Source organism: Meles meles, chromosome 12 (genome assembly GCF_922984935.1).
Source record: "Meles meles chromosome 12, mMelMel3.1 paternal haplotype, whole genome shotgun sequence".
In the NCBI taxonomy this organism is placed as follows: domain Eukaryota; kingdom Metazoa; phylum Chordata; class Mammalia; order Carnivora; family Mustelidae; genus Meles; species Meles meles.
In genome coordinates, this window is record NC_060077.1 from 59,484,507 (window position 1) to 59,508,332 (window position 23,826).

Below are 23,826 nucleotides of genomic sequence, written 5' to 3' on the forward strand. Positions count from 1 at the left end.
GTTAACTTATTATTCCTGAAACTGTGACATGCATATGCTTTCTACTCCTTCATACTTATACAAGTAACAATAAAAAAGCTTCCTAACTCTACTGATATGATAACAGTTTTATTCCTCTCTGTCAATCTATCTATCCATCCATCTCTCTTTCCAGATAATGATGATTGATACAGGAGTCCAATTTGAGGCTGTCTCCCAGGGGCTATTGAGAATTAACACTCTATGCTGGTATCTTTACAGAATGAGCCTTCATACCTGCCTATGTCTAAAGGACTTAAGGTAGCTTAGAAAACAATGATCTTGAGATGCGGAGTCGTCCAGAGGTAGAGAAATCTTCTAAGGGATATATAGTGTTCCAGTTACTGTGGATGGGACTGACCAAGGGCAAAGTCTTTTATGAGAAGGCTATATGCTGTACATAATGTTGGTGGTCATGATCATGCAAAAGAGAATCTCTGTGTTATAGAGAGATTTCTGAGATCTGGCCAATTATTTGATCCAATCAATTTCCAGGGTCATTACAATTCTTGTATATTTCATGATAATGGCCTTTCACTTAAATAGTTGATTCTTTTTGCCTGATAATAAATCTATCTATAACCTTTTTCACTAGGGATGGAGCCTATAGAGGTGCCTCTTGAGGAAAATGAACAGGCTCAGATTTGCCAAAGCAAGGTCTGTGCAGACAGGTGAGACTCTGCAGCAGGTGAAAATCTCAGGTCCGTTTGCAGGTGGCACAGAGGGGAAAAAGAGGAAAGCCCTGTAGATCGGTCCCCAGCTTTACCCCCTCATCCAGCTGGCTGCCCCTCATGAACTCCACTCTGACCACACTGTCCTCCTCTGTTCTTCAAACCTACCAAATGTGCACCTTCCTCAGGATGCCAGCAGAGAGAGAAATGTAGCCATTTAGGGATATCTGCTGTTTTTTATTACGCTCATTCCTGGTTGTACATTTCATTTAGCTGCATTTTAGAGAAATGCTATTTTCTGGCTAATAAACAGGTGGTTAGGCGTCTTCTGTTCAGAAGCATAAGTGCTCAGATTGATGACAATGAACTTTGATGCAGTGTCTCAAAGCATTGAGGGAAAGTGCAACTAGCTGAGGTTTCCTTCTACACTTCCCTTTCCAGACACAGGTAGGCAGCTATTTGATCCAGTAAAAATGAAGGATATGACAAATTTTCCCTTCTATCTTGTAATCCCAATGTAGGTTATTAGCAACTTTGCATTATAAAATCTGGTGATGTGTAGGTTTTTAGAACAATTTTTTTTAAAATATTTATTTGACAGGCAGAAATCACAAGTAGGCAGAAAGGTAGGTGGGGGGGCGGGGGGGGGGCGGGAAGCAGGCTCCCTTCTGAGCAGAGAGTCCGATTCGGGGCTTAATCCCATGACCCTGAGATCATGACCTGAACCAAAGGCAGAGGCCTAAAGCCACTGAGTTACCCAGGCGCCCCTAGAATAATTTTTAAAATTTTAAATTCTTTAAATTTTATTTTAAAAGTCTCTAATATTGCAGAATTTAAAAAAAAGGGCTGGATCAATAGATGTACTTGTATTGGTAACTTGAAGTCATAGCATTCTTTTCACAAACCAAACCCATTATTCCTTGTGGTCTGGCCACGAGAGAAAATACTAGTCAGGCCCATAGTAAAAATCCAGAACATATGTCTGGGTTCCAGTCCTTCTTAAAGCAAAGCATCACTCTAGAAGCTCTCAAATTCTAAGCTCTGTGGTATTCAGTGGCTATAATCAATATAAACAAGGTCTTTCAAGATGAACTTCTAAAACTTTCTATCTGATCTGAAAGCTTTGCCCAAGCCAGGTCTCCCCCGATGTTGGCTGTGTCCCCGCAACTTCCTGGGCACATTGTCACTTTAGGCTTCTCTCCGGGGGACGCAGTATCATATTACATTATATTTATTATATTGTATTATATTTTGCAACCTAATGTTTTTGCTATTTAGAATATTATTTAAAGGAATACTAAGTAACATTCACTCCCCTCCTTTTTTTTCTCCCCCAGGGTAAATACTTATAACTGTGGAGAAAAAGTTTCGAGCTGGTTTTCAAGGTTTTTTGGCCGACCATGTCAATTGATCAAACAAAGTTCAGACTTTCAAAGAAGTGCAAAGAAACGGGGCAAAGGTATCACCCTTGGGGTTGGTTCTTAGGGGAGAGGCACTTGGGTTTGCCCTGGCATACACCCAAATCAGCGCATGGAGTGGATTTACATGGTGACTTGCTCATGCACAGAAAGCAGGGTGGCCTGCAGGTGGTCTCCAGGATGACCCCGAGGAGTGGAGGTGGGCTTCCAGCCAGCTGCTCCGCCCGACAGGCACTCTATCTCAGCCCTCTCTGTTTAGAAGCACAGTTTCGTTGGGTTAGAGAAAGACATTGGTAACTTTCTATGTCCTTAGATGGTATGTGGGGACAAGAGGACCCGGTTTCTAGTCTCATGGCAGTGAGAGCTGGGCAAACCTTGAGCCTCGTGGTGCCTCAGCTGTTGTAGACTTCAACTTCTTTGCCTTGTAAAAGTGCTGGCAGTTTTTCCTGCCAGAGTTGTTGTTAGCTGGAGTGAGGCCGCAGAGAAGAAAGTATCTGAAGGTTAATAGTACCATGTGGGAAGAAGAGATCATTTTGCTTGATGACTCAGAGTCCATACCTGAACCTCTTCAGTTAATTACCTGTTTTATTTTTCTGTGTGGTACTTTTCCCATCCGAGAAGCCATGCATCTTACTCAGTTGTTCTGTTTATGAGATTGTGCTGGATTGTAAGGTCTGAGAGGACAGGAATTTTTGTACGCTTTGTTCAGTGCTGCATCCCTGGGCTCAGAACAGCATCTGGCACATAATAGTTGCTCAATAAATACTAGATGCATGGAAGGATGGGTGAGTCATCGCCATACTATCGATCTGTGTAGGGATGACCCAACTTAGTGATTAGCTCCCAGAAAGACTGGCTTATAATTCGAGTAGCATTTTGACAGTATGGGGACTGGTGACTGGATGGAGGACCTGCACAGGTGAAACTATGAATCCCTGAAAACATATGGTGGAGAGAGGATTCAAGGGATGTGATCTACTTGCACTTTTAGAAGTGTTGGCAATCTGTCATGTCAAAAGTTGTTCAAAAATTTGAGTTGCTGTGTGATGGAGAAGGGGAATAAATGTATGCTCCTCTAATTGAGGAGAGGAGCTGGTGGTGTCTGGGCATGGGTGAGCTTAGAGACATGATGAAAGGGGAGAGAAAAATGGGCAGTTCTGTGATCAGGGACATGTAAGGAGTGGGGCTCAACAGGACCAGGACCACCATAGAAATGAGCTGATGGAACAAACTCTGATCATTCATAGCACCTCCTGTCTACTTGGGGCTCAGCTGGGTCCTCAGGAGGATGGCTAGGATCATGAAATGGGTTGTGGTCCTTCGAGATCTAAGTTTAGAGGCAAAGGCTTACTGGTAGACAGGGACACTAACATAAAGGTCACATTAAAGAACTCTTCCAAGGGCATAGGTGTGGAGAAGGCATCCTCTACTCCTGGAGTGAGTCATGGAGGGCTTCAGGGAGGAGGGATCTTGGGAGCTGCATCTTAACATGAGATAAGAGTTTTCTAGGCAGAGAGAGACACAAAGGTTAGTCTGGAGCAGAATGGCAGGGCTTGGCATTTCATGGGCCCAGTGAAGGGTTTAGGAGGGTTGAAAGTGGGTAGGGGCACCCTGGGGCAGAGCTGGGTAGAAGAGATGACTGGTTGGCTGAAGAGTCAGTGAGAATTATCTTGTGTTGGGGGCACTCAGTGAAGAACTCTGAGCTGAGGAGTTTCGTGATGCCACATGTGTTAGAAAGAGTCTTGGCACCATGTGATGGCTGCATCAGAGGGCGGGGTGAGGGGAGCACAGGGCAGGAGGGGAGGCAGGAGGTGGCAGTGAATGTCCTAGGGGGAGATGGGGACCTGGCTGAGGTGAAGGTAGGTGCAGAGGGAAGTCTGTCCCCTGCATGATAGAGTGCCAGGGAGCATCAGCTGGAGAATGCTAAACTTCACAGATGCCATTATGGTAGAGAAGTCTCTGACGGGCTAGGGCTTTGAACATTTTTAGGTTGGTACACTTGAGAGGAACTTTTTTAGAGTTACCCTACCTCCTTGTACATTTTTAAATTGTCATCTAAATTGGCCAGTAAAATCTCAATATTTAGTGTTTCGATCCTCAAGTATTCATTTAAAAAGGTATGTATGAGCATACTTCCCTTTAATTGGTCAGAAATTTTATTTCTTTACTTTTGCTTCTTCAACTTGTATTTCCATTTGACTTCCTTGACAGAATTTTATTTTATTGTTATACCTTTCACACCTGAAAATCTTTCCTTGGGGCACCTGGATGGCTCAGATGGTTAAGCATCTGCCTTTGGCTCAGGTCATGATCCCAGGGTCCTGGGCTTCTGGTCCTCCTCAAGGCCCCTCTTTCGATCGTTCTGGGGAAGTCAGCCATCCCTGCCTCCCTCCCATCTCTCTTTCTCTAAATGTAACCTCCAGGGTTTTTTTGCTGGACCAACTTCCTCCTTCCTTCCTCCCTTTCTTTCTAAAAGATTTTATTTATTTCTATTTTAGTTATTTGACAGAGAGAGAGAGACAGCGAAAGAACGAGCACAAGCAGGGGAGTGGGAAATAGAGAAGGAGGCTTCCTGCTGAGCAGGGAGCCCAATGCGGGGCTCGGTCCTAGGACCCTGGGATCAAGACCTGAGCCAAAGGCAGATGCTTAACCACTGAGCCGCCCAGGTGCTTCTGGACAAATTTTACTTCACCATTTTATTATTATCTGCCCCCCGCCCCGCCCCAGTATTATTAACAAAGTGTTCTAAGTGTTGCCTGGGTGGCTCAGAGTGTTAAGCCTTTCCCTTCAGCTCAGGTCATGATCTCAGGGTCCTGGGATTGAGCCCCGTATCGGGGGTCTCTGCTTAGCAGGGAGTCGCTCCTCCCGCCTACTTGTGATCTCTGTCAAATAAATAAATAAAATCTTTAAAAACAACAACAACAACAGAGTGTTCTAAGAGCTCATTTTCTTTCTGTTTCTGAGAAGTTTGAGTGATGCTTAGAACATTTTTATTATTTCCAGGGCACCATTTTTTTCCTTTGTAGAAATAGTGTCTTCTTTTTAAAGTGCAAGCTAATGGAAGCATGATTCATTTGCATTCCAAGAAAACAACTCTTCTTTTTAAATTTATTTCAACTTTTTATTGAGGGGTAAGTGACATGTAACATTCTATTAGTTTCAGATGTACAACATGATGACTTGATGTTTGTATATATGGAGAAACGGTCACCACCATAAGTCTGGTTAACATCTGTCACCATATTTAGTTACACATTTTTTTCTTGTGATGAGAACTTTGAAGATTTACTCTCTTAGCAACTTTCAAATATGCCATACAGTGTTATAAACTACAGTTACCATGGTGTATATTATATCCCCATGATGTATTTATTTTATAACTAGAAGCTTGTATCTTTTGACTCCGTTTACCTGTCTTGCCCACCCCTACCCCCTGCCTCTGGGATCACCTGTCTGTTTTCTGTATCTGTGAGTTTGTTTTCTTTTCTGTTTTGTTTTGTTTTTTGTTTGTTTGTTTCAGATTCCACGTACAAGTGAGCTCATACAGCATCTCTGTCTAACTTACTTCAGTTAGCGTAATGCCTTCAAGGTCCATCCCTGTTGGCAAGACTTCATTTTTTTAAAAAAAGATTTTGTTTATTTATTTGTTTTAGAGAGAGAGTGAGTGAGGGGTGGAGTGGGGGGGGGTTGGGGGGGGGGAGAGAATTGCCGGGGGAGAGAATTGCCAGCAGAGAGATGCCGGGCTCCATCTCAGGACACTGAGACCATGACCTGAGCCGAAACCAAGAGTTGGGTGTTTAGCCAACTGTATCACCCAAGCGCCCCAAGATTTCATTTCTTTTTATAGCTGAGTAATATTATATGTGTGTGTGTGTGTGTGCGCGCGTGCGGTTATCACATCTTCTTTATCCATTCATCCATCGAAGGATACTTACGTTGTTTAAAATACTCCATCACTTTTAGATCAATCTGCTGGTGCAACAGCCACCCTTTCTCTGGTGAACGAAGCGCAGTATTTGCTGATAAACAGATCTAGTGTTCTGGAGCTCTGGCAGCAGCTAAATGCCAGGTAAGGTCCTTTGCCTGGGGAACAGCAGACAGGTGTAACCCCTTGACTCTGGGAGTGAGTCTGGCACCCAGCTGTGGAGTCCTGGAGTCCCGATGAGAGACGGAGGCCCCAGGAAATCACAAAACCCTTTGGTCCGGTTCCCATGTCTCTCCTGATGCCTTCATGGTGCTTAGTCAACCCCAATTCTTATTTTTCAGTCATTCTATTTCTTCACATTTGTTGTAATTGAATTGGACTTGACCCAATTTCATTTCAGGTCCACCCTCCCACTACTCCCCGTCCCCTAGGAGCCTTGCCCTACTTCCACAGTCATTTTGAGTGGAAGGAAGAGTGATTATGGAAGCTTTTAGAGCTGTAGCTCTAGATACTGTTTGCCTGTATTGTCAGACAGAACCGGCACCACTGCCTGTCTGTGCCCACCCAGTGATCGCCAAGGGCCCTGGCATGTTAGCGGGTCAGCTCTAGAAAGGGTTCCTTCAACCTTCTTCATTGTTCTTTAAAGGACATTGAAGTCCCAAGGGAATCAGACCATTAGGGCAAAAAAATCAGCCCATTGCTATGTGAGAGCTGGGACCAGCTGCTAGTCCTTAGTCCATAGGCCAGGAGAGCTGTGTCCATGCCTGTCACCACGAGCTGGGGATCCTGTGACTCTCACATGCCTTGTGGTCCTGGGCACGTGTGTGCATGCTCATAAGCATGTACTGATACAGCTTAATAAAAATGACACAGATGCACTGTTTGTAGTAATTCCTCTTTATAGTCATTGGCAAAACCACACAACAGAGTTCCCCGGCCATGGCCCAGCTCGCCCTCCTTGGGTACAGAAGTTTGATGCAGCGGTAGGGTCCCTGGCTGTTCACAAAGCTGTCCCGGCACTGTGTGACACTCCTCCTCAGGTCCCTAGAGCCCTGGAGAGAGCAGGACAATGGTCGTCTGGGATTCGTGGTGTGCAAAACTAGGAGGTAGAGACAGGCTTGCTGCAGTCCTGGTTCCTACCAGGAGGGGACCATACTTCCTGGTTGAATGTAGGGCTGAGGAGAAGGAAGTGGGTGGGACAGGTAGGAGGTAGGAGGACCAGCCTGTTTCTAGAACCTGGGAGGGTCGCTTGGGACTCTGGTTGGTGTCTCTGTTCTACTTTCAAATTTGATAGACTCTATAATCCATATGCTGACCACAATAGCTTTTGAACATAAAATTTTTCCTTTCACAAAGCACAAAAGAAGGGTTTGTAACTTGGAAGGTAAATCCAGAATCAAAGGATTTTAGGACTGGAAAGTACGAGCCCTTGCATTTCAGATGAGGAAACCATCCTTCTCTTTGGACATGGGAGTCACCTGCAGTATCAAAACTAGATGGGGTTCTCCTGGCTCCTGGCTTTTCACACACCATTCCCTGCTCAGGGAGGGGATGGCAACGTAGCCTTATCCTCCACCAGAGCCTTTCAGGATCTGTTTCCAGGGAAAATGCCAATCCTACTTAAGAATTCTGCCCCACCCCCAACTTAAAAGATTTTGTTATCAAAGCACAACAAAGCACAAAAATCATAAGCCCACAGCTCAGTGAATTTTTACAGATGTATATGCCCATTTAACCACCACCCAGATCAAGGAGAGAATATTTCTAGTAAATCAGAAAACTTCCTTGTATCCCCTCCTAGTCAGCCCTGCCAAAGGTCGCTGGTATTCTGATTTTGTTCACCACAGTTTCTCCTGTTCTTGAACCTGATATAACGGGATCACACAGTGTGTTCTTTTGTTGAAGTTTTCAGAGGCTTTTTTTTTTTCAGTGTTTTTTCCCTTGGGGGAGGGGGTGCTTGGAGGCTCAGAGAGTCATTTTATGGGGCCTCATGGCAGTAAACAAAAATTGTAAACAAGAGTTACAAAAATTTAAATTAAGTTTCATTAAAATAACTAATATAACTAATAAAATTAGTTATTTTAACTAATATGCTAGTTAGAACTGCAAACAGGCTGGAAGCTAGGAAGTAAATTTGTTTTTACTGAGCTATAATAGACATACACTATTATATCAGCTTCAGATATATAATATAATGATTCAATATTTATATATATTGAGAAATGATCCCCACAATAAGTTTGCTTAACATCTGCCCCCATATATAGTTGATAATTCTTTTTCTTGTGATGGGATTCTTTAAGATTTTCTCTTAGCAGCTTCCAAGTATGCAGCACAGTGTTAATAGCTGTAGTCATCATGCTGTAGGTTACATCCCTGTGACGTAGGTATTTTATGACTGGAAGCTTGTATCTTTCGACTCCCTTCACCCATTTTGCCTGCTCCCACCCGTGCCTCTGGTACCCACTAGTCTGTCCTCTGTGGGGAATGTACTTGCTGTTGCTTTGTGATGTTCTAATATCCAAAAAGAGTGTGAGCTCTTGGAACATTCTAGGTCCATGGTAATTAAGCCTATGGATGCTCCCTAAATGCCTTGTCCAGACTCACCCTGTAGAATGGGTATTTATATAGAAGCGGGTTCACTTGACCCCCGTTCACTTGGTTTCCAGAGGCCTTCATCTCTTCAGCTAAGATCTACTCACCCTTGCCACCAGCTCTAGGAGGCCTGTCCATGGAGGTGGGACTATCTCCCAGGGGACACCCTCAAGGTCTGTTTGACAGATGGGTGTCTGTTGGCCTTCCCCTTGTGGTAGAAGCTTGTTCTGATCACCTAGGCTTCAGGCCAGAGGACAGTTGTTGAAGTCAGGCATCGAGTGCTAGAAATGTTGGACAATTACAATAGTGCAATTATCCACTCCCCCCCACCATTTGATATGTCTTAAACAGTGATGAGAATGGAAAGGAGGAATTATTCCCAATGGAAGACCTTATCTCACGGTTCCGTGCCAATATTATTACCAACGGAACAAGGGCTTTTGAAGAAGAGAAGTGGAATGAGATTTCAATTGGTTCCTTGCGTTTCCAGGTGAGCTGGGGGAAGTTCGGTTCCTTCCTCAAGGGTTGCGAATGGAAACTGACCTCTATCTGAGGCCAGGAGGGTGGTAGGCGGGAAACCCTCCCTGGCTTTGACTCTGCCCTGCCAAACTCCAACAAGAGGGTTTGTGACATCTGCATTCTGGGACTCCCTCTGGAAGGACCCAGGGCTTATTTCCCACGAGGGTGGCAGTAGTCCCTTCCATGGGGTAGAGAAAATATGTAGCGTACTGGTGATTGTGGGCTCAGTGCCTCCTCACCGCATCACTGTGTTTAGGCCTAAACTCTGTTTTCTTAGAATGCTTGTGTCCATGAGAACTTTATCCTCTTGGAAATTGTTGGACTTTCCTGCCATCCAGGGCTTGTGGAGGAAGACCCAGACACTTGATGGTCCCTCAGTGCCCACAGCCACTTCACCTTCTTCCCTCACTCTGCCTTCTGGCCTTGCCAGCCCTTGTGGAGGAACTTGTCTTCAGAGGCAAAGCCATGGCCTGCCCTCTCTACGCAGCCTCTGAGCTCCCCAAATCGTGTGGGATGGGAGGAAGTCTTAGGCTAAAACCTGCATTCTTCCTTGGAGCCAATGAGGGCCCCTGAGACCTGAGCCCTCTGACCTCTCCAGTGTCTGGGAGCTCACCAGCCCTCCCCCAGCCTGCCATACGGCCCTTCTCTCCATTTCCTAAATGTGCCATGCTTCCTGTCTCAGTGCCTTTGCTCCTGCTGTCCCTTCTGCCCGGCACATTCTTCCTGTGGCCACTTAGGGCCTCCACTCAGATGTCCCCTCCTTGGGGAAGGTTTGACTCTGCATGGTGCCTGTGTATTCTTTCAGAGCACACAAGGAGGGTGGCCGAAGTATGTTTGGTTTCCTGCTGTCCCTCTAAAGCCCAGAACAGTCCTGGTCTGGAGTCATGCTCAGGAGCTGTTGAGAGAATGAGTCGACAGGAAAGATAAGGAAGAGCCAGGGACGGAAGAATGGGTTGTCTGCAGGGAATGTGCTCTGTTCTTAGTGGGGGGTGAAACGATTTTGATAGGAGTGTTATTATTCGATGGTATAAGTGGCTGTCATGGGGCCACCCTGTGTCCCCACTCTGCATTTGGAAGGAATAGCACTATAATATCCAGAAAAGCAGGAAACAAGCACTGAAATCTTTACTGAAGAATGCCAGAGGTCTGAGGTTTTGGAGGGCAGTTGAATTGCATGGCACAAAAAAGTCCTAAAGAATTTCTTTTATTCATTTAACTCCCCAAAGTTCCTCTTATCCTGGCAGCCACTCCCTCTTGAAGAAAGCAATCTCTTCTCTGTCTGACATTCACTCCCATGGACCTGTCTCTGGCACCAACCTCCCCCCCTCCCACCCCCCTCATCCCTGCCTCCCAACCTCCTCTTCTCCTTCTTATTTCCCATTGCTGGGTCCCTGCTGTGTCTTTAAAACACTTGCTCTCACGTATCCTGCCTGATACCAAACAGGCATTAATCTATGGTGTTTGATAAATGGAGAGAAGGAGGGAGAAATAAAGGAAGAAAAGAAGAAAGTGAAAGAACTTGAACTAGCTTACTTTCACAGTGACAATGAGTCCTGAAAACAAGAACACCTGTGCCTCTTCAGGTACTCGGGGACAGAAATACAGGAAAGAGTCTTTTTTTTTTTTTTTGTAGGCCTCAGATCTTTATTTTTTCTCTCCTTCATCCTCTCGTCACCTCTGTGTGCATTCCCCACATCTGTGAATCTTGTATCTGGGCACGGTTTCATCACTTTCCCTCTTGTTTGTTAACTGTGTCTGTCACTCCAGAGTGTGCATACCGTTCCTGAGATGAAGCAGCAGACTAGAAGCATTGCAAAATTTACATAACAACGACTGATAATCCTTAGCCTTTGATTCGAAAATCTGAGGTGTTTCTTGCTTACTCTCTTAGCCAGGGACCAATCTGTTTGCCTTTTGGCATTTTAGTAGTAATTTTAGACATTCAGGTCTTTCTCCTTATCCTAGGTGACCTTACAATAAATGGAGTGTTACTAATAAGTATGACAAGACTGTCAGTATGAGTAGGGTGATCCCAAATCCCTCCTAATCCCTAAATCTCCCCAATAAAGGAGATAATACTCCAGACTAAGAATTTTATGTTTCTACCTCCTCGATTTCTCTTGGCTATTTGTGTTCTTACTTTTTTTTTTTAAATTAACATATAATGTATTATTTGCTTCACAGGTGCACCTCCTCGATTTCTCTTGGCTATTTGTGTTCTTACTTTTTTTTTTTAAATTAACATATAATGTATTATTTGCTTCACAGGTGCAGGTCTGTGAATTATCAGGCTTACACACTTCACAGCGCTCACCATAGCACATACCCTCCCCAAAGTCCATCATGCAGCCACTCTATTCCCCTCCTCCACCCCACAGAAACCCTCAGTTTGTTTCATGAGATCAAGAGTCTCTTACGGTTTGTCTCCCTCCCCAGTCCCATCTTGTTTCATTTTTTTCCCTCCCTACCCCCTATGACCCCCAACCCTGCCTCTCAAGTTTATAGGAAAGAGTCTTTAAGAAACTTTCCTGAAATGCTTTGCTTTTTTTTTTAGGTCACTGCTCTTAATAAACATTCACTAGTAAAAGTGAAAATATGCCAGTCCTTTGGCCCAATACTCTCACTGGCAGAAGTCTATTCCATAAAATACAGTCATATAGGCGTGCAGAGCAATATTACAATCTTGCTTATTGTAGTGCTTTTATAAATATGAAAAACTGGAGGACATCCTGTGTATCTACAAAAGGGAGATTGGTTAAATAAGTTGTTGCTATATTTATACAATGTAGTCTTGTGTAGGCACTAAAAAGTAGCAACTGTAGTTAGTACTGTGTCTTCTAAAAACTAACTGCTTAAAGGACGTTTGCTGATGCTAGCCCTGAAGCGGAGGCTGTTGGCAACGCAAAAGATTTAGCACATCTCTTTTGGAAAGTAATTTGTCCCTGGGGATCATCAAGTCATTAAAACATTGATACCTGTTGCCTCTATATTTAGGGTAAATTTAGAATCTCATTTAAAGAGACCAACGCCAAAAAATGTTAAACGGCAAAGAAGGTTATGTGGATTAAGATCTTTATCACAATATCAGTGACAAGAGCAAAGAATTAGAAACTGTTTACATGGCTTCATAGAATAATAGGGAACATCAGTCCCCAGGAATGCCAGGCATCGTGGCAAAGCCCAAGAATGGGGTCGTTTCTGAGTACACACATGGGAGGGTGTCCAATATGTATCGTGAAGTCATGCCAACAGGGAGGGCACGAGGTGGCCTCTAAGAGCCCAGGGAATGTCCTGCTGTAAGCCAGAGTCCAGAGCAAACTTACAGCCTTGCTAGCAGCTGCTTGCCAATGGGGACAGAGAGGGAGGCCACTGCTGAGTGTTTTCTCTTCTAATTCTTTTTTTAAGATTTTATTTATTTATTTGAAAGAGAGTGAGAAAGCACACGCAGTGGGGAGCAACAGGCAGAGGGAGAGGAATAAGCAGGCTCCCCATCGGGCAGGGAGCCCCATGCTGGGCTCAATCCTTCTACCCCAGACCTGAGGATCATGACCTGAGCCGAAGGCAGACGTTTAACCAACTGAACCACCCAGGAGCTCCTCTTTTAATTCTTAAAGCTTCTGTATCATTTGAGTTATTTTTCAAAGAACATGTATCCTTGTAAACAATTTTTTAAAAAGATTTTATTTATTTATTTGACAGACAGAGATTAAAAGTAGGCAGAGAGGCAGGCAGAGAGAGAGAGGAGGAAGCAGGCTCCCTGCTGAGCAGAGAGCCTCATATGGGACTCAATCCCAGAACCCTGGGGTCAGGTTCCCCATTATAAACAATTAAAAAAAAAAATCCCAATGGATAAAAGAGTACTAGAAAAAAAAAGTTTAAAATGACAATGCTTTAAGAAAATTGATTTCTTTGTCTTGGTGTTATAAAAAAGTACCTGGAAAATATCTTTCCTTCTGCCAGTTTGAGAAACTGTTTTAAGAGGGTCTTTTTACCAAAGTGACAGGATTTTTACTTGAAGTGTTGTCTGTTGGGTGGGGCCCCCCGGTCCCAGGGCTGGTGGGATATCCCTTCTGTGGGATGACTTCTCCTTCTCCTCCTCCTCCTCCTCCTCCTTCTCCTCCTCCTTCTCCTCCTCCTTCTCCTCCTCCTCCTTCTCCTCCTCCTCCTTCTCCTTCTCCTCCTTCTCCTCCTCCTTCTTCTTCTTCTCCCTCCTCTTCTTCTTCTTCTCCCTCCTCCTCTTCTTCTCCCTCCCCTTCTCCCTCTCCTCCTCCTTCTCCTTCTCCTTCTTCTCATATAATGTATTATTAGCCCCAGGGGTACAGGTGTGTGAATCATCAGGCTTACACACTTCACAGCACTCCCCATAGCACATACCCTCCCCAGTATCCATCACCCAGCCACCCTATCCCCCACCCCCCCACCCCCTAGCAACCCTCAGTTTGTTTTGTGAGATTAAGAGTCTCATGGTTTGTCTCCCTCCTGATCCCATCTTGTTTCATTTTTTTCCTTTCCTACCCCCACAACCCCCATCCTGCCTTTCAAATTCCTCATATCAGAGAGATCATATGATAATTGTCTTTCTCTGAATAACTTATTTCACTCAGCTTAATACCCTCTAGTTCCATCCACGTCTTTGCAAATGGCAAGATTTCGTTTCTTTTGATGGCTGCACACTATTCCATTGTGTGTGTGTGTATACACACACACACACACACATATATATATACATACACACACATATATACCATATCTTCTTTATCCATTCATCTGTTGATGGACATCTAGGTTCTTTCCATAGTTGTTTGGCTATTGTGGACATCACTGCTATAAACATTGGGGTGCATGTGCCCCTTCGGATCACTACATTTGTATCTTTAGGGTAAATACCCAGTAGTGCGATTACTGGATTGTAGGGTAGCTCTATTTTCAACTTTTTGAAGAACCTCCATGCTGTTTTCCAGAGTGGCTGTACCAGCCTGCATTCCCACCAACAGTGTAGGAGGGTTCCCCTTTTTCCACATCACCAACACCTGTTGTTTCCTGACTGGTTAATTTTAGCCCTTCTGACCTGTGTGAGGTGGTATCTCATTGTGGTTTTGATTTGTATTTCCCGGATGCCAAGTGATATTGAACACCTTTTCATAAGTCTGTTGGCCATCTGGATGTCTTCTTTGCAGAAATGTCTGTTCAGGTCTTCTGCCCATTTCTTGATTGGATTATTTGTTCTTTGGGTGTTGAGTTTGATAAGTTTTTCATATATTTTGGATACTAGCCCTTTATCTGATATGTCATTTGAAAATATCTCCTCCCATTCTATCAGTTGTCTTTTGGTTTTGTTGACTGTTTCCTTTGCTATGCAAACACCTTTGATCTTGATGAAGTCCCAACAGCTCATTTTGCCCTTGCTTCCCTTGCCGTTGGCAATGTTTCCAGGAAGCAATTGCTGTGGCTGAGGTCGAAGAGGTGGCTGCCTGTGTTCTCCTCAAGGATTTTGATGGATTCCTGTCTCACATTGAGGTCTTTCATCCATTTTGAGTCTATTTTTGTGTGTGGTGTAAGGAAATGGTCAGTTTCATTCTTCTGCATGTGGCTGTCCAATTTTCCCAACACCATTTGTTGAAGAGACTTTCTTTGTTCCATTGGACAGTCTTTCCTGCTTTGTTGAAGATTAGTTGACCATAGAGTTGAGGGTCTATTTCTGGGCTCTCTATTCTGTTCCATTCATCTATATGTCTGTTTTTTGTGCCAGTACCATACTGTCTTGATGATTATAGCTTTGTGATAGAGCTTGAAGTCTGGAATTGTGATGCCTTCAACTTTGGTTTTCTTTTTCAACATTCCTCTGGCTATTCAGGGTCTTTTCTGGTTCCATATACATTTTAGGTTTATTTGTTCCATTTCTTTGAAAAAAATGGATGGGATTTTGATAGGGATTGCATTAAATGTGTAGATTGCTTTAGGTAGCATAGACATTTTCACAATATTTGTTCTTCCAATCCATGAGAATGCAACATTTTTCCATTTCTTTGTGTCTTCCTCAATTTTTTCCCAAATATTTTGTACTTTTTTGAGTATAGATTCTTGGCCTCTTTGGTTAGGTTTATTCCTAGGTATCTTATGGTTTTGGGTGCAATTGTAAATGGGATCGACTCCTTAATTTCTCTTTCTTCTGTCTTGTTGTTGGTATATATAAATGCAACTGATTTCTGTGCATTGATTTTATATCCTGCCACTTCACTGAATTCCTGTATGAGTTCTAGCAGGACTCGAGAATCGAGTCTTTGGAATCGAGTCTTTTGGAATCGAGTTTTTTAGGTTTTTCACATAAAGTATCATATCATCTGCAAAGCGTGAAAGTTTGACTTCTTCTTTGCCAATTTGGATGCTTTTAATTTCTTTTTGTTGTCTGATTGCTGAGGCTAGGACTTCTAGTACTATGTTGAATAGCAGTGGTGATAGTGGACATCCCTGCCATATTCCTGATCTTAGTGGAAAAGCTCTCAGTTTTTTCCTGTTTAGAATGATATTCACTGTGGGTTTTTCATAGATGGCTTTGAAGATATTGAGGTATGTACCCTTTATCCTTATACTTTGAAGAGTTTTGATCAAGAAAGGATGCTGTACTTTGTCAAATGCTTTTTCAGCATCTATTGAGGGTATCATATGGTTCTTGTTCTTTCTTTTATTGATGTATTGTATCACATTGATTGACTTGTGGATATTGAACCAAACTTGCAGCCCAGGAATAAATGCCACTTGGTCGTGATGAATAATCCTTTTAATGTACTGTTGGATCCTATTGGCTAGTATTTTGGTGAGAATTTTTGTATCTGTGTTCATCAGGGATATTGGTCTGTAATTCTCCTTTTTGACGGGGTCTTTGTCTGGTTTGGGGATCAAGGTAATGCTGGCCTCGTAAAATGAGTTTGTCACTTTTTCTTCCATTTCTATTTTTTGGAACAGTTTCAGATGAATAGGTATTAATCTTCTTTAAATGTCTGATGGAATTCCCTTGGGAAGCCATCTGGCCCTGGACTCTTGTTTGTTGGGAGATTTTTGATGGCTGCTTCAATCTCATTACTGGTTATGGGTCTGTTTAGGTTTTCTGTTTCTTCCTGGTTCAGCTATGGTAGTTTATATGTCTCTAGGAATGCATCCATTTCTTCCAGATTGTCAAATTTGTTGGCGTAGAGTTGCTCATAATATGTTCTTATAATTGTTTGTATTTCTTTGGTGTTGGTTGTGATCTCTCCTCTATCATTCATGATTTTAGTAATTTGGGTCCTTTCTATTTTCTTTTTGATAAGTCTGGCCAGGGGTTTATCAATCTAATTAATTCTTTCAAAGAACCAGGTCCCAGTTTCGTTGATCTCTTCTACCATTCTTTTGGTTTCTATTTCACTGATTTCTTCTCTGATCTTTATTATTTCTCTTCTCTTGCTGGGTTTATGCTTTCTTTGCTGTTCTTTCTCCAGCTCCTTTAGGTATAGGTATAGGTTGTGTACTTGAGACCTTTCTTGTTTCTTGAGAAAGGCTTGTATTGCTCTATACTTTCCTCTCAGGACTGCCTTTGCTGGGGACACCTCTTCTGAGGGACATGGCTCACAGCCTCAGAGGGGTCCTGGCCTGGGAATCATAATATTCTAGGCAGAGAAAATAGAGTGTTCTGTCCTTGATCCTGGAGGGTTTAGTCTTCTGATCTTATGGAAGTCTTATTCCATCTGAGGGATTATTATGTATAATCATGAGAGCTTCCACATTTGAGAATAACTAAGTGCCAGGTCTGGGCTTTGTATCCTAGAAATAGTATCTGGAATCCTCACCGAATCAAGCTAAGGGGCTGGATGATGAAATGAGGCTTTGAGAGGTGGTAAGTCTGCCCGGGATCAGGGCCAGTGCTGGGCAGAGCCCCATACAACACTCCCTCACTGCTTATGGAGGCCTGTGCATCCTGACTTTGGTACCACAGTGAGGTTATATTTCCTCTGGCTTGGTGCCCACCAGCTAGAAGGAGAGCAATCAGAACAGGCCAAGACACATCCACATTTAGTTGTTTCTGGTTTTAGTGCATACTTTGTGTTTGCCCATGAGTGAGCAGAGATCTGAAGGAGAAAATCAAGTGCCTTTGCCCTTTTTATATGTGCAAAAAAAAGAAGCATTTTGTCACTGCTGAGTGCATACTTTCTTTTTTTGTGTTAACATTTATGGGAGATTTTGTCGTTGTAGGGCAATTCATGCTCATGACAGACAAATGGACATTCTACCATATGGTATGACCCCTGTTAAGACACTGTATATGCATTTATATATATACATATATACATATGCCTATATATATGTATATATATATATAAATATGAATGCACATGTGATTTTGTTTCCTACTTATCTCAGTTATAAACATAAATACTTCCCCTTTTATTTAAAGCCCTTTCTAGATTAATTTTAATACCTGCATGAAACATACATGGAGTGTGGCCATTCTTCTCTACTGTTTGATGTTTAAGATACTCCCAGATTTCCCCTACTACACATAATGTGAGAACGATCCTTGTACATGAATCTTTGTACTTGTGATTCATTTCTTTTCTTTTCTAAAGATTTATTTATTTGAGAGAAAGTACAGTCACACCCAGCTTCCTCCCTGCCCAGCGGGAGTGTCTGGTCACTTTCATGGAAATGCTGTCTTTTCCCTTCTCACCTGCCAGATTTCAGGGCCTTGTCACAGATGCCAGATGATTTGCATCGACCAGCAAACAGGGCAGCGAAACCAAAATGTTTTCCAAAAACTTTCTGAAAGTCGTGAGAGAAAGGTAAGCATGATTGCAAGCTATGACGCCTGTTTTAAGATCCTGGCTTTTTATCCACTCCAGAACTGTAGTTCTGAGTAATAGTGCTGAGTATGTTTTAGAAGTGGGAAGACCTTCTATGACTGATGGGTTACCATTAAGATTCTGACCTCTTCACAGCACCATCTTGTTTTTCCTTTCCCTCCATTTCCTTACCTTTTTGAGTCTTATAATGTGTATTTTTGGTACTCTCAAATTTCAGTGAAGAGATATGGGGTACAAATAAGAAATGAGTAAATAAGCAAAGTAATTTTATTGTCTTGATCATTATTTTCTTCACCATGGATGTGTCATGAGCATAAAATGCCCTCTAGTGAGTAGAGTAGCTGCACAGACAAATTCAGTAAATTTCACTCTCAGAAGCCCTGTAAGATGTCTTCTTGAGGTTTCCTATGACCCAATGTTGTTTTTGTGGCTGCCAGATGATAGAAATTGAACTACTAACAGACTGATTCTTTAGGAAGAGCTATGTCTAGGCTAGAACTTTCTGGCTTGTTTGTTTGTTTTTGCCAAGAATTCTAGGAAGCCAGGTAAGCAGTCAGGCTGCATGGAGCATTTTTTGAACATTAACTGAAATAATGTGAATATTACTCTCTCTCCAGTAATAAATTAGAAGAGTAACTCATGGTAAATGTTCTGCCCTGTTTCCTGTGTTTGTTTCATAGAATGTTTGTTTCATAGTATGTAACTTTGTTGGTGTCATAGTGTATAACTGCCACAGTCTCCCTATGGATGCAGGATAGATATGGTCTGCACTTGAGTATTTTACCAAGTGTCTGTTCACTCAGTGAAAGCAGACTGTGTCACCTGGGGGTGTGGGGACCTTGAGGCTGCACCATGCAAAGTGCCTGGGGAGGGGATGGGTGGGCCCAAATACTGTGGGGCGTGGAAGGAAATAGTACTTCTTAGAATCACTGTAATTCCCATGTGCACACATTTTTTTTTAAAGTAATTTTTGGAATAATTTTGGATTTACAGATAAAGTGCAAAGAGACTACAGAGAGTTCATGTGTACCCTTCACCCATATGTGCACAAATCTTTAGGAATTAATTTGGCCTCAGCCCCCTAGCCTGGGGCCTAGAACACGGGGGCATCCAGCTGATGTTATTACAATGGCTGGGTCTGGGAGCACATCGCATGCTCCAAAGGGTCCTTATGGCTCACTTGCATTGATGGAAAACTTGGAGTAGACTCACACAATTCTGTATTTTGGACCTTCCGTCTTTATTCTAGAGAGTTTGGAGAACGTAACCTACACCACATTTTTTTTTTTAAAAATCACATCAAAGAAAATGCAGAATTTTGCTATTTTCACAAGATAGTTTTTACATCAGGGAACAGAGCAGAAATTGGTCTGGCAGAGGTCAGAAGCAGAGAGCGAGCGGGTTTCAGGCCCCCCTACCAGCAGGTCAGGGTATATAGGAAGGAGGAAAAAAGGATGGGTCCAGCCATTAACAGATGTGGGGTGACTGTTGGGAAAGGATAATATGTATGTATATATGTATTTGTTTATTTTTAAGAAAGAGAGAGCATGTGTATGGGTACATGCAAGTAGGGGTGTGTGTGTGTGGTGAGAGGGGCAGAAGGAGAGGGAGAGAGATAATCCCAAGCAGAGTCCACACTCACTGTGGAGCCCCATGCAGGGCTTGATCTCACCATCATCAACTCTGAAATCAAGAGTCAGGCATTTAACTGAGTCACCCAGGCACCCTGGGAAAGGAGATTTTATTTTATTATTATTTTAAAAGATTTTAATTATTTATTTGACACCGGGAAAGAGCATACAAGCACGGGGAGTGGGAAAGGGAGAAGCAGGCTCCCCACTGAGCAGGGAGCCCCATGTGGGGCCTGATCCAAGGACCTGGGGATCATGACCTGAGCTGAAGGCAGATACTTAACCTACTGAGCCACCCAAGAGCCCTGGGAAAGGACATTTTAAATGAGAATCTTTGGTGCCTGAAATTGGGATTCCTGTTTCTCATTATATTCTAGGACATGTCTTTGAAGATTTGACTTGATTTTAATTGAGCATTATTATTTACAAAATTTTTCAACTGCTAAAATAATCTAGCTTGTTGCTGCTATCTTGTTCACAGGTGAACTTTGGAGTGTACCTGATGCATATGTCTCTGGACTTGTCTTCCCCACGTTTCCTGTCTGTAGGATCTCAGGTGCTCCCTGTGTTGAAAGAAAATGCAGAGCACCATGATTTACCTGCTTCTGACTAACATCAAGATGTTACCTCCTAAAACGTTTTTTCAGCATAAATTAAAATTTCTCTTTTACAACTCTGACTACTTTTATTCAGATTGGCACATGGCTCAGTAGACTGCCATCTTTTGAACAAGGAGAGTTCTCTTGGAGGCAGAGGGAGCTCTTGTAGGCTTCCTCTAACTCCTGCTCTCCCTGTGTGCCCTGCCAGGCTCAGGAGGCCTGTTCTGAGGCCTCTGTGCTCTGTGAAGCAAACACAGCCCCAGAGCTGTATTTCACCCAGCAACTTTCCCCTATGTGTTTGAAGTAGGATAACTCTAATTTGATAGGGTTTTTTTTTTTTAGATTTTTATTTATTTATTTGAGAGAGAAAGAGAATGAGCAGGGGGAGGGGCAAAGGGAGAGGGAGAAACAGACTCCCTGCTGAGTAGGGACCCGGCATAGGGGTCTATCCATAACCCTGGGATCATGACCTGAGTAGCAGACACTTAACTAACTGAGCTATCCAGACACCCCCACCCCAAGTATTTTATGATGCTATTGAAAGTGGAATTGTTTTCCTTACTTCCTTTTCAGATGGTTTATTTTTAGTGTATACAAATGCAGCTGATTTTTGTATGTTAACTTTGTATCCTGCAACTTTACTAAATTCACTTATTCTAACGGATTTTTAATGGAATCTTTAGGATTTTCTGTATATAAGATGATGTCCTCTCTAAACAGGGATACTTTTACTTCTGCCTTTCCAATTTATATCTATTTATTGCCTAATTGCTCTGGCAAGGCCCATTAAGACTGTGTTGAATGGACGTGGCAAGAGTGAGTGTTCTTACTTTGTAGGAACTTTCAGTTTTTCACCATTGAGCATGGTTTTAGCTGTGGGCCTTTACCCTGTTGAGATATGCTCCTTCTACTCCCAGTTTGTTGAGAGTTTTTATCATGAAAGGGTGTTACATTTTGTTAAATGCTTTTAATGCATCTATTTAGATATGATTTTTAGCTATCAGATTTTTAATATATTGCATTAACAGATTTTTATACGTTGAATAGTGCTTGCACTCAAGGGATAAATCCCACTTGGTCATGGGGCATGATCCTTTTAACGTGCTAATGGATTCATTTTGCCAGTATTTTGTTGAGGTATTTTGCATCTTTATTCATTAGGGATATCATCCTATAGCTTTCTTGTGGTGTCTTTGTTTGTCTTGGGTCAAAGTAATGGTGGCATCTGTGAGTTTGGAAGTGCCCCCTCCTCTTCATTTTTTGGGAGCAGTTTGCAAAGGATTGGCTTTAATTCTTCTTTTAAATGTTTGTTAGGATTTACCAGTGAAGCTGTCTGGTCCTGGGCTTTTCTCTATTGGGAGGTTTGTCGATTATTGATTCAATATCTGTATTTGTTATAGGTCTTTCCAGACTTGGTATTTCTTCATGATTTACACTCAGGTGTATGTTTCCAGGAATTTACCCACGTCTTCTAGGATCTCCATTTCGTTGGAGTGTAATTGTTCATAGCAGTCTTTTATGATCCCTTTTATTTCTGTGCCATCAGTTGTAATGGTTCTTCTTTCCTTCTGATTTTAGTTGAATCCTCTTTTTCCCCTGTAGCCTAGCGAAGGGTTTATCAATTTGGTTTATCCTTTCAAAAAACCCAACTCTTAATTTTGTTGATTTTTTTCCTGGTGTTTATTTTCTTTTTGTTTTTTAAGATTTTATTTATTTGAGAGAGAGAAAGAGAGAGAGAGAGCTAAAGAGAGCATGAGTGGAGGGTGAGGGACAGGGGGAGAGGGAGACGGACACACATGCCATTTTGTGACACTCAGCAGGGAGACTCCCTGCTGAGCAGGTAGCCCTACTCTGGGCTCCATCCCAGGGCCCCAGGATCATGACCTGAGCTGAAGGCAGATGCTTAACCACTGAGCCACCCTGGCACCCTGTTTTTCTATTTCATTTATTTCTCTTCTAGTCTTATTTCCTTCTTTGTGCTAACTTTGGGCTTTTTTGCTCTTTTCTAGCTTCTTGGGGTGTAAAGTTATGAAACCATATTGTTTACTAAACAAATTGCTTTGATTTGATACAAGTAAAAACATTATTTAAAAAAAAGGCGGGGGGCGCCTGTGTGGCTCAGTGGGTTAAAGCCTCTGCCTTCGGCTCAGGTCATGATCTCAGGGTCCTGGGATCATCCCGCATCAGGTTCTCTGCTCAGCAGGGAGCCTGCTTCCTCCTCTCTCTCTCTCTCTCTCTCTCTGCCTGCCTCTCTGCCTACTTGTAAAACAAATAAAATATAAAAAAAAAAAAGTCCCACTCCTGATCTGTGGCGGCTACTGTGTGCCTCCCCCTGCATCGGATGCAATCGGGAGGAAAGGAAAAGCTAGGTTCTGTATTCATAAGCTTGGTGGTTCCTATCAGAGGATCCTGACATGCTGCTTTGATGGTGGCCCAAGGGTTAGGGGCACATCTGGGAGTGTGGCCTGGGGCGGGGGCGGGGTGGGGCAGAAGGGAATGCTCTGCAAAGCTGGTCAGGACAGTGACCATCTCCTCTGTGTGACAGAAAGCGACCATGTCCACTCCCACTCACTTTTCTCTTTGGCCTTCGGTACCTTTGGCAAGGGAAAGAGATGAAAAGACCATTTTGTGACATGCCCCAAACTTCCAGCAGCAGGGAGAGAAGTTAAGCCCTGCAAGGCCGGCTCTGGTGAATGCCTTTTGCTCTCTAAAGTGACCCTGCCCTGACCAGAAGAAGCCATGGGGACCAAGGGTGCTCCATTGTTCTCAGCTTTCAATTATGCAGGTGGGAGGTGGAGAGCAGCCAGGGAGAGCACAGGCAGAGGGGATCCAGTCATGCAGGGACCCACCGCTAGACAATGCTAGTGGGCACCTGAGTGCTCTGAGCAAGGTGCCTGCTGGGCCCCTGGGAGGGGATAAAACCTTCACCAGGCAGGTGGAGTTCTGAGCACCCACTGCCCCCATATTTTTGAGAAAGGCTAAGGCTCTTCTAGCTGCAGGGAGAGTTCAGGGCACAAGGGAAGTGGGAAGAAAGCTGGCATACCCTTTCTAGGTTGTCTTTGTCCAATTCACCTGTTTTATGCCGACAGAATTAACTTCTATGTATCTCACCTGGCAAACCCCCAAATTAGTCATAGCGAACCTTATTCTATAGAGCAAACTATTGAACAGATCTAAGTCTCATCGGAAAAGTGAGGAAAAGCACAAAACTTACTTCAGAGATTTAAGAATTAAAGGAAACGTTCGTATTTAGCACAATGTCCCAAAATAATTATGCCAAGTAAGCCACGTCTACCATCTAGCGGCAGCATTCAGTAATGGCAGATTTTGTTATTTAAAGAAGGATTAAAAACTAGTTCAGGTTGGGTGGTCAAGTCCCAAAGGATGGCATATATTAGCATGTTTTTCTCTGCCCAGCTTCCTTAGTGGGAGCTCCAGAAAACTTTTCATTATTGATGTTGGAATTCTTTAAAAGTTAGTTCCTTAATTATTTCTTGGTCAGGTTAATGAAAAAAAAAAAGATTTTATTTGGGGCACCTGGGTGACTCAGTTGGTTAAGTTTTTGCCTTCGGCTCAGGTCATGATCCCAGGGTCCTGGAATCAAGTCCCACATCGG

The 23,826-nt window shown here is 43.1% G+C and overlaps 1 protein-coding gene across 1 annotated transcript in view; it reads left to right on the forward strand.

Moving 5' to 3' along the window:
* Positions 1-23,826, forward strand: part of MOCOS (molybdenum cofactor sulfurase) — a 60,058-nt gene extending 36,232 nt beyond the window's left edge. Inside the window, exons 10-15 of the mRNA XM_046025089.1 lie at positions 614-689; positions 2,027-2,148; positions 6,071-6,176; positions 8,979-9,117; positions 17,855-17,959; positions 20,093-23,826. Of these exons, the coding sequence (XP_045881045.1) occupies positions 614-689; positions 2,027-2,148; positions 6,071-6,176; positions 8,979-9,117; positions 17,855-17,959; positions 20,093-20,224 (680 nt within the window). The 3' untranslated portion in view covers positions 20,225-23,826. The remainder of the gene's footprint in view (positions 1-613; positions 690-2,026; positions 2,149-6,070; positions 6,177-8,978; positions 9,118-17,854; positions 17,960-20,092) is intronic.